The sequence below is a fragment of the Amblyomma maculatum genome, chromosome 7 (genome assembly GCF_055883805.1).
Source record: "Amblyomma maculatum isolate TAMU_Amacu chromosome 7, ASM5588380v1, whole genome shotgun sequence".
Lineage (NCBI taxonomy): Eukaryota > Metazoa > Arthropoda > Arachnida > Ixodida > Ixodidae > Amblyomma > Amblyomma maculatum.
In genome coordinates, this window is record NC_139350.1 from 77,485,602 (window position 1) to 77,496,961 (window position 11,360).

General features: G+C 43.1%; 1 protein-coding gene across 1 annotated transcript; it reads right to left on the reverse strand.

The window, feature by feature from the left end:
• Positions 1 to 1,860: 1,860 nt before the first annotated feature.
• On the reverse strand, positions 1,861 to 4,321 carry LOC146183688 (uncharacterized). The gene is made up of 3 exons (XM_084608400.1): positions 4,273 to 4,321; positions 1,931 to 2,748; positions 1,861 to 1,872 (listed from the first exon to the last, which is right to left on the reverse strand). The coding sequence occupies exons 2-3, from the start codon at positions 2,690 to 2,692 to the stop codon at positions 1,861 to 1,863; spliced, it is 774 nt and encodes a 257-aa protein (XP_084464526.1). The 5' UTR covers positions 2,693 to 2,748; positions 4,273 to 4,321.
• Between the last annotated feature and the right edge of the window lie 7,039 nt (positions 4,322 to 11,360).

Genomic DNA, 11,360 nt, shown 5'->3' on the forward strand with positions numbered 1-11,360 from the left:
ACCACGAGAACGCCAGACGTTTTTGGCAAAGGCTTGCCATCGAAGGTTATGACTGAGGAAAGCCAATGAGGATCATTGTAAAAGACTTCTATGTTACTGAGTCAACTGCGATGACTTCAGGTAATATTCATGTGGTATGAGAGGGGAAATTCATTTCCATTACCACTCCATGGAACAATCTGCTTCGATAAAGACGTGACTGAGCAATGGCTCACTGACAATAGGAGCAGGAGCCTTCTCCGGTTCCTTACGGAAAATAATTTACAAGAGTTTTTGCAATACGCCTTATGGCAAGCTTGCGTAACAATAAAAAAAAAAGTTGAACCCAGAGGAGCACGAAATACTTTTTTTTTTCAGATACAAAAGTTTCTCCCAACCTGGGTTAAAAAACTAACAAGACTAAGAACAGGTAGCATTACAAAGGCCTTGGTGAGGTGCCTATACTGATGCACACAAAATTTCTTTCATCTGTTATAATGTCAGCAATCATTATAATGCTATAATGTTAGCTCTTTTGAAGAACTTTGAATTAATTTGGGCTGTATATGTTGAGGTGCTTGGCACAGAGCCTATATATTAGGTGTGTTGAAAGGAAGAACTCAAGTCTTTCAACCAGGTTCGACTCCTACCCACAACGCCTGCGTCTAACAGCAGTGCACGGCACACTCGCTGCTAGCGTATGCCCCATGTCAGTCTGAACATTTCACTTCTTAGCTCTGCAGATATAAACCCGTGGGGCTGCTATGTATGCTGCGTCACTGCATCACTGTACCAACAAACAGATACATAACACAAATGTCTCACTGAAGGTCAGCACTGCTGCATCAATGACCACATATCTAAACACAACTTAATCCAAGAATGCAACAGTTTTTAAGACTGTATTAAATTTGTATAGTCCACTGAGAGCAATTTCAATAAAAAACTCCTGAGATAAACATTAACAGGTACACTTCCCAAAATTTGATGGAAATACATCAATTTTTTCCTCGGATAGAGTTCATTTCAGTAAAACATAGAAGTGCCAAAAAGTACTCGAATGTACACAGGGAACAGGATGAGCACTTCTTTAAGTGGAGAGCATCATTTCCTCAAATACTTCACCCATCTAGTATGTCATAGCAAAAGACATTGCAAAACAGTTTACTTCAAGTTTTTCCTCAAACCTGAAAGAGCTGTCCACGTGTCTAGAACTCGCTAGTACTTTCCGAGCTGACGTTCTGAGGAAGTGTTCAAATTTCATAACGAGTGCTCTGCAGCTTCTCTAAATGAATATGATAGTTATATGCTGCTATATGGCACTGAGACACGAGCATTTTCAAAATGATGCAAAAGGACACTATTAAAATTATTCCATACCTCTCAAGGAGAACCTCTGAGTCACTTTAGGACGTGAAACTTCAAGAACAAACAAGCCTTTTACAGCAGATAATCAGATGTGAATGAAGTTTCTGTAAGCCTAGCTTCAATCAATCTTATAGTTGTTTGGTATGTCACAGATATATGACGCCTCTCCAGTGTCAAGCAAAATGCATTGTGAAGCAACATCCTCAAGCGAGTAAAGGGACATGTTGCGACCTGGAGGTGGAAGTTTGCTGCTATGTATGTAAGTGATATTTCTGAATGGAGGCTCAGAAATAACCAATTTTTGGCACACCAGAGCAACTTTTTGGACATTCACAATGAATGTACAGATGTCATTTACTATGCAGTACTCTCCATCAACCATTTTCAAACAGTACGAACAAGTTTTCAGTGCCCGACTATACCGAGTGCTGTAAATATGAAAACCTTTAGCTTCGGCTCTACCATAACATGTAATGCTTGGCACCACTCCATACTCTCTTAAAAACATTCCTGCTACAGCTTCTTCTAAATGAGCAGGCCTCAGAGGGGCTCCCAATACATGAGGATTAGTTATTTCTCTGACATGAAAGTTGATAATTTGATTCCGTCTTTGAGCTAAAGATGAAGAAAGCTCAACCAGCCTGGTGGAAGTTTTAAGCCAAGATTTCATTACACAGCGCTCTGCTATTTGTAGCGGGACACCCTGTGCAGCTGTCACAAGTTTCAGAAGTTGACCATTTCCATTTTCAAATGGGAATGTAGATGTACCCCACAAAGGGCCCAACATCTCCACACTCTTTGCCAGATGTAAGAGCTGGTGCACATTAAATGTAGCACTGCTTTCTCCATACAGTGAACAAATTCTGTTTACAAAGCATGACAGAAGCTGGTCCGCTTCCTGAAGGTCAGCAACGCTTACAGAAGTCTGAAGAAGAAGAAAAATGCCTTGACAAAGCAGAGAAAAATGGGTGACATATCTTGAAGGAATCAAACCCGATAAACATGGTAGAGAATAGTACAAAAGCCAGAATAGCCATTCAGTGGCTTTCCAGTTCTTGCGTTCTGAGACTGGTAGTGGCAGGCGACAAAATGATATTGGTGGCCTTAATAACTTAATGCGGCTTTCCAGTTCACGGAAGTTCCGCCCAATGTGGAAAGCCTTCCCTACAGCACTGAGCCATAGCTCAGTTACCTGCTGCGTAACGCCCTCAAGCACACAATGCATAAGGTCTGGTGGCAAGCACCACACAAGATTGAAGCCTTGCAACTGATTGAGTGACGACGGCCCTTTAACCCCATGAACTGGCAAGTCTTGCTCGTAGGCAGCCCGCATATCCTGCAGCATACCGCTGTGTGTGCGCAGAGCTGCTGGCCTTTCTCCAGGAATGTACCGCAGGGTTCCTGAGATAAAAATGAAAAATACCAATATTCAGCACTAGAAGATGCTGAAACTACAGCAGACGCGATACATCAGAAGCGAGCTATAGCTTTTAGGAAAGTCTTTAGTTCACTTCTAACCAGAACCACATCTGGTTCGAGCTAGCCCAAGTCCTATTCTATATATTTCACGATACCAGTGCACAATTAAATTCAAGAGAAGCATTTCATCATCATCATCATCAGCCTGATTATACCCACTGCAGGGCGAAGGCCTCTCCCATATTTCTTCACTTAACCCGGTTCTGTGCTAGCTGCATCCACTTGACCCCTGCGAACTTCTTAATCTCATCCGCCCACCTAACTTTGTGCCGCCCCCTGCTACGCTTTCCTTCCCTTGGAATCCAGTTTGTTACTCTCAGCAACCATCGGTTATCCTCTCTTCGCACTACATGTACTGCCCATGTCCATTTCTTCTTCTTAATTTCCACTAGAATGTCGGTAACTTGAGTTATTTCTCTGACCCACTCTGCACGCTTTCTATCTCTTAATGTTACCCCTACCATTTTTCGCACCATAGCCCTCTGGGTTGTTCTCAACTTCAGTAGAACTCTCTCGGTTAGCCTCCACTTTTCAGCCCCATAGGTGAGTACAGGCAAGATGCAACTGTTGTATACTTTCCTCTTGAGCGATACCGGTAAGCTGCTAGTCGTAATCTGCGAGTGCGTGCCAAATGCGCTCCATCCCAATCTTATTCTTCTTATTTCCTTTTCATGGTCCGGATCTGCGGTTACTACCTGTCCTAAGTAGACATATTCGCCTACTACTTCCAGTATTTCGCTACCTAATGTAAACTGCTGTTCCTTCCCGAGGCTGTTGAACATCACCTTAAAGAGAAGCATTTAGAGCAGTTAAACAGTGATGTGTAGGCATACAGAGGGGCATTAGGAAGAGTAAAATTGGCTGCTGTCAGTCTGCAATACCATGCTTTATATGCTTGCAGCAGCTGAGATCTGTTCAAATAAAATGTGTAGATAGTGAATATGAGTGCAATTACTGCAACAACCAATTCAGGGATTACAAATAAACTTTTATATACCTGGGTGCATTTAAATATACTTATACTGCCCCCTATTCTTCATACACAGGATGAGCTTACTGCATCAACAGGCACTGCAAAACAATGACCATACTGCATTCCAAACATATTTAACACAAAAGGCTAAGGCAGTATATGCCTGTTTAAAACAGTGTTGAAAATTTTTAATAATTGCAATGTTTGCTTGCAACGGGACACCTATAGCAGCGACACAAAGCTGCATTTTCATGAAATATTGACAAATTGTCGAGAAAACAATATATGCTGCTCTCTCTGTACTTTGTAAGACTATGATAACTGCTCATTGTAGCATGATTAGAAATTTACCAAGTTTCTCACAAATAAATCTAATTTTCCATAGGATTATTTGAACCTTTTTTGGGGGGAAAAGCACATGCTGATTATTGAAATTTGTTTTTCATTCCAAAATTATAATATAGCTAACTTACGTTCGACAACAGTTCCTTCCTCGAGGCACCAGGAGCAACCGAAATAGCCATTAAACTGCTTCATGTTCAGCAACGCAGCTCTTGCTGGTGAGTCCACTGAGCAGCACGTCACAAACACCTTTGAAAGCACAGTTTCTTCGCCATGCCGCCACGCTATCGACCCGATGTTGTTGAAAGCATCCACAAATGTTTTCATGAATAAGTGCTGAGGCGGATGCTTCTTTGCGAACCACAGAGCTCCTATGATGACATTTTGAAAACGGACATTAAAAGGCAATTCATTAATAAGGAGTTGAATTGGCCACACACTCGATTTGCTACATCTGAATACTGGTGAGCCGTCGGTGTTTATAGTGACTGTAAGGTCACACCACTTGGCATTCATGCGATGTCTGATACTTCGGTATAGGCGGCCATCAATAATGTCAGAGTATGTACCGTGTACAGCAGCAGTAGCTTCCTTCAGCCTTGCGTGCAATGCTTGCGAGCAGCCTGAAATGATGTTGTGCAGTTGATCTCTCAAATTGAAAATCAGGAAAAAGCACCCTTTCGCCATTAAAGATTGCACGGTTGGTGTAACTTGGCAGTGTAACTTGGTCCCGGGAGATGTGCGCAATTAGATGAGGAAGGGTGACGTGCCGCTGCAGCATGACATCAGTAATGGGACAAGTGAGATAGTTGCCATCTGGGACGGGTGGAAATGGCGACATAGGGATGTAAACAGCAGTTTCAGGAGGAAGGCGGCTAAACTGTGCTGATCGAAGGCAGGGTGAGCAAGAGGGGTCTTCAGAGCAGAGCGGAAGGTGCAAGCGAAGTAGGCCGCTAGAGCTGTCAATAAGAGCAGAGTGAGCGGTTAAGAAGTCAATGCCAAGGATAACGTCGTGGGGGCATTCATGTAGGACGGTGAACAACACTGGGGCATGACGGTCAGCAATTATAACTCGCGCCGTACACGTGCCAACCACGGCAGCAGGGCTGCCATTGGCGACGCGAACTGTGGACGAGAGGCTTCACTTTTGAGGCTTCTGAGGCTTCACTTTCTATGCTGCGACCTTCAACATCATTTTCTAGGTGGTGCATAATCCTGCGCAGAAGCTTCTAAAGGAGCGAAGTTTTTTCCTCTGTTTGAAGGCACAATTTACCAGCCAGCTTTCCTGGCAATGCCTTCAGTAGGCGCTCACAATCGCCCCCAGATAATGACGAGAATATTTTTCCCTTGTCTCTTTCACTAACTTCCCAGACTGTAAATTTAACCCCACAGTTATATATGGCGTCAACGATGTTTTGAACACGTGCAGTTATGCATCGCGGATTGCAGACTTTTTCTCGGCCATCTCTGTCTTCAGCTTCTGCAAGCAATCCATCTACAAGACGGTTAACTATTCTCAGCTTCATATGCAAACATCAGGAATGATTAATTTAGAGTCCAAATAAATTAATGGCACGTATTTCATTCCGTTCGCCTCTAAGCAACAATCCTCTTTCATATTTTCAAGAGTACTAATCAAAGGAGGCTCGTTAAAAATTCGGTTTCTTGCTAGAGCTGCGGACCTTGTCTGCGGGTTCGCTCGACAAAATTGACAAGGATAGCGTGATGCAGCACACTGCATACCCTGGACAACAAGCAAAAATTTCAAGTCTGACCCTTGACAGACGGGAATCGCCAACTTGTGGCCCCCCACGGATATGCTAACCCTTTTTGCGACGATGTTAATTTCTGTTATCAAATCCCGAAAGCATTCTCTTATTTCAAAGTAACCCTCAGAGATCTCCGCCACACCAAGAAGACGATGGAGCTTATGACTTTGTAGCTGTCGAAGCTTGAATATTATCACAAATGATAATGTTCTCAAGGTCGTTCGTCTGCTCGCAACGCAGCCATCACCCTCTATCTTTACCAGAAGAGGCTCTGTACAGAGCTCTTTCATATCGATGCCTACATCTTTACCTAGCTCTTCCACAGCTAACACTAAGTCTTCCTCAAATGAAACCTGTGCTCCAGGCACGGTGCCGGATGTTTTGAAGACTGTTATCCTGCTGTCGATGTGCTCTCTGTAGGAATTTATCAGTCCTATGGAGGGCGATTAGGAACACTCGCTGAAAGGTGCGCCCAGAAAACGTTGCTTACAAAATGCAAGTCTAAGAGGGCTGCAACTTTTCGCAACTTGTTTTTGTCTGGGGAACAAAGGGAATTGTAGTTAACTTGACCATTGCTGCAGAAACCATTTTTTTGACAGTGTTATTAGAAATAATTTCTCCGTCTTCGTTGAATACTATTAAATGCAGCAGGCCCTTTAGACCAGTTACCAAATTCTGGCATACATCTAGGCCGTAACTCTCCAGTACATCTTGAATTGCTTGCGTGATGAAACAGCCAGCAGCATTAAGCTTTCTTTGATCAGTTTTTTGCACCCCTCGCCGACCTTTATGCCTATGTTGAGTAGCCCTGCAGTCTGTCGCGAATTCTATTTTTCATTTTGCTGCTCAATGCCAAGACACTTAGCCTCATAGGCAGAGAAGGTGTCTCTGAGCTCATTTGTCGTCTTTTCCGAAACCATTTACACTTTCTCGAGCTCGTTTTGTAGAGCAGCAATTATGATATCCTCTATGGATTCTCCTGTTCTCGTTTCAGGTGGGCTGCATTGACACTCGAAGTCGATCTTTAGTAGCTTCTTCTTGTTTAGAAAGGACGCTTTTGCACGGCCTGTCAAACCTTTGTAGCGCTTATCGGCACCATCGCACAGTGACGCAAATCGGTACTCAAAATATTTGCCTGCAATTGCAAGCCTAACATTCGCTGGTAAAAATGATTGCACGATTTCAAAATACGTTTTTTGAAGAAGGCCCTTTTCGTGTCTTATCTTTATAGCTGTCGCATTGCTAAGCGTGAAAGTGACAGTGTTACTTTTGAATACAGCAGACAAGTTACTATCTTGCTTAGCCATGTCGCAGAACTGCTAGAACGAAACGAATGAAAAGAAGGAAATTTGAGGAACAAGAAATTAAAGCAATGGCCTACACAGTAGCTCTCATACAACCACACGATTTGCATTACAAGCCAGAACATCAAGAAAGCAGAGCAAATCGAACAAAAGTACAGCGCTATTAGGATAAAAAACTTATAATGTCCTTGTCATGGGCCAGCAATCGCCTTTGTCACAAAAAAACAACAACAAGGTTTCACGAGGAAATCCACTTGGAAACCTCCTGCAAGACTTCTGACGCGTTACCACACCCTTAATTCTTACTGGAAACTAAATGGCTAACCGCGTTTCCAAGTTTTCTTTCCCACACAGACCACGCAGACGGACGTTGGAGCCTCGAAAAGTCCGCTTCCTCACAGAGTAGCCAACTTTTTTCCAATGGCTGGCCTTTACCGTGAAAAACCCACTGAAAAATGTCTTGCTCAAAGTTCACCTTGAGTAGTCCGCTTGATCGTCGGCAGTTTGAGAGCTTTTTCTGGATTTCGTAAAGAAAATCTTCAGATGAAGACTGCGGGCATCTGTTGGATGGTTTCCTTGGTGTTGTGAACTGCGGAGGCATGTCTCGTTGAGATTTCTTTTAGGCTCCAGGGTGCAATGCCACTTCGAGAAACCTTTCCATTGCACCAGGTAGCCTTTGCCCTACATGAAAGAGAAACGGAGATGTTTTCTCAAGACTACAGGAAAGGATATAGCTTATCTGAAAGTTTGAGGGAGGTGGTAAAACCAAAAGAATAAAACTGAAACTGATTTTCATCATTTTGGTTGTTTTATATTTATTATGGTTTTAAGATACACATACGCAAGTGAGAGTAATTATACATTTTCTTGCGAGGCAAATCTGCGTCTTACTTATAAAACAAAAATGTGTTGCTGTGAATATGAAGGCAGTACTGTACAGGACCTTAAAGTTCAAGGCGTCGGAAATCCCATTGGACACTGTACACGATTACACACAGATTGAAATCAAAGAGCAGACAATTGCGCACGCATTAAGAAGCACTGCAAGGACATATCGTGGCACGCGAATGAGCTGGTGACGTGGTTTTATTTGCATTTCTCGGGCTTTCTTCTGAGCCCGGAAAAAAAAGATATATGTGATGCTTTCTTTTTCGCATTTACTGGAATGGGGGTTTCTGAAGGCGATCTCTAACTTTCCCATTCATATTTTTCTAATTTAATATATAATAAATTTTAAAAATGAACATAATTAGCTAATTAGGCAATTTCACAACAAAAATTGCCTGTGGTGCGCAAGGCGGCTGGAAATTGTATTGTATGCAACTGATTTTCCTGGCATACTTTATATATGTTTTTTTTAACCCTTGGTTCAAGTTAGCTGGGACACACACACACATATATCAGACTGCAAGTGCAAGGCAAACATCGGGTTTCTTCCTTTTTTTTATCTTTATACTGTTGGCATTTGACATGAATTAGGCTTATGGTGATTATCGGGATAAAGCACATTAAATGCAAAGCAGAAGGATAAACAACGCACCGATGGCATGATTTCCTCCTCCCTCTCACAGTAGACAAATTGCGGCTGCGCCTAACATCAAAATAGGCTAATTGAAAAGGCAGCTACTGTCCTTACAGTCGGGAAGTTTAATACTCAATGGGTGTCATAGGCGTTTCACTAACGACTAAGGCGCAAATTATGCAGTCATTTCACTTTTCACAAAGACGCAACACGATCTGAACCGCTTTCATCTCGTCATCACGTGGCCTATCGTCTCTGATCCCAGAAAAAACCTCTCAGCAACGACAAAAAAAAGATAAAAATACAAAGAGGAGAGCACTAGGCACGAAATGATTAGCAAATGCGGAACGTGTGACCCAGCGAACATTGTCTGCACCAAATGTAATCATTATGATAGAAATTATAATTTTTTGTTCAGCAGTGTCACAGATGGATTGCTCACGCTTGTGTTTGTCCCCGAACGAAGAATGATGTTCCTTCGGAGATATTTCTTTCAAGCTGGTTTTTCCTGAAGCCTAAAATAACTGTACCGCCGAAAAGCTAGAAAAAGTCGCATCCTTTGCAGTTCGCCGGCAGGTGCTCCCCAGTGCTGTTCTTGAGAGAGTCTGAGAGATCTCTTAGTCTGTCATTTACGCACCTGCCGGTTTGTACAACATAAAACTTACCACAGGCATAGCCTCCTTTATACACTCTGTGCCTGTCAACTCCGCGCTCCGAGGCCGTCGCCGCCGCTCCTCCTCCGTTGACAAGTTACGCCGCTGGCTGCCGAGAGATGGCGACAGCGACGTAGGGTCACCTTCGCCAGGCGAGTGCCGGGTTCGCCGTGTAGCAAAGCGGTCCGGATAGCCACGCTCTGCTGCTGTCTCGCTGTTTCGTGGACTCTTCTGCTGTGTGCAAGGTCATGCATCCACTTTTCTTTGCCTTCGAGTGCTGCAGGAATACAGCATTGCACCAACTGGTAAGTGCCAGCTTTGCTTTGTCCTTCCGGCTATCGCTGCGTAGTATTCAGCTGCTTTGAGGCTTGTAAAAAATAGTGACAGCACAAATGTGTTTATTAAGCGTCAATACTGCAATAGTAATGTTCGATGCACACCTGTGCTTTCTGGACTGCAATGCTAATTGCTTCCCTGCCTAGCTCGTCTGCGTAGTGTGTTAGTGTGCTCCTGCGAAGCATTTTTTTTTGCAGTATGCGCGAATTATGAAAATTTCTGATAATATAGAAACACAAGATTTACCTATTGTGAAGATTACTACTTTAAAGTGAGTTAAACCAAATCTAGTAAAGCTTATATTAGTTTCCCTTCTCGCACTCAACCGCATTAAGGCCTGTGAGAAATAATTACAGCACCAGAAGTGTGTTTATTACGCGTAAGTAAGGTAATAACAATATTAAATGTGCACGTGTATTTTCTGGACTGCGATGCGAACTTCCTCCCTGGTTAGCTCGTCTGTATGGTATGTTACGTGTGCTCCAGCGCAGCATTTTTTGTTTCGCTAACTGCGCAATTCTGTGAAAAAATAAAAACGAGCTTTGCCTATTGTAACGATTACTTTATAGTGATCGAAACAGAAAGATGCAACGCGTATATTTGTCTTTCCTTGTTTTTCTAGTTAAAAAACGTTTGTACGACGCGCTGAATCATTGGAAGTAATAGCTGATACCAAAATTTTTCTCCTTACAGATCTCAATGGCATACTGCGATGCAGTTGTTAAAATCATCTGTAAATCAAGCTGGCTTCTGAAGTGCTATCAGTGACAGCAGTCACCGTGAACTTCTTTCCCTACTTGTGGCAGCTATTCATCACACCACTTCTACATGGTACTCTTGAAGCACAATTGCGGTTGTGAAATGTGTAAATAAATGATGGTGCCTTTCTTCTTAAATTTTGGTTAATTGCAGCGTATACTAGCATTGTAATTTTCTATTACCATTGACGCTAGCGGAGCAGTCATGCAGTTTTTTGATCCATGCGTAATTTCTTGAAACTGCCTGACATTGGCATAAAATGTCATATAGCGTTGATGTTATTGCCGAAAAAGTATCATGATCACTTGTTATGCTTAGTGGATGTCGGCCTTACAAGTAAATATGCTGAGTATGCACGACTCATGCTTAGGAACAGTTATCCCGCTAGCGAATAACAGCCCTCCCGCCCCGCGCCGACATTCGTACCCGTGCGCCTCGACCCCTACGTCAGCGGCGCCCTCAGCGAGGGGACCGCACAACTTTACTCGACGGCGCCGCTCTATTGTTCGCGCGGCGCGTTGACAGGCACAGAGTATAAAGGAGGCTATGCCACAGGTGAACTTGATCTTGTAGATAACACCTACTGCACATGGGTAGATAGAATTTTCGTGTTTTTCATTTTTTTGCCACAGACTATACTTTCTCATTGCACCCTGCGAACCATGGGAATAGTTCTGACAGTTTACACGATGCCGTAAAAACGTCTTGTCCTTTCCTGCCGCGCCGAAGAATTCCTTGAAGTATTGATCATCAACTGTCCTACAATACAATCCTTCTTTAGTTCTGCATTTGATTTCTTGTATCTTAGAAGAATGATCAAGTAGGTGCAAAATGATCATGCAGATGCGAAACGTGGCAGCAGAACGTACAGAGCTT

Coding starts and splice junctions, on each gene's coding strand:
- LOC146183688 (XM_084608400.1), bottom strand. CDS start 2,692: ATGCTGCAGGATATGCGGGCTGCCTACGAGCAAGACTTGCCAGTTCAT.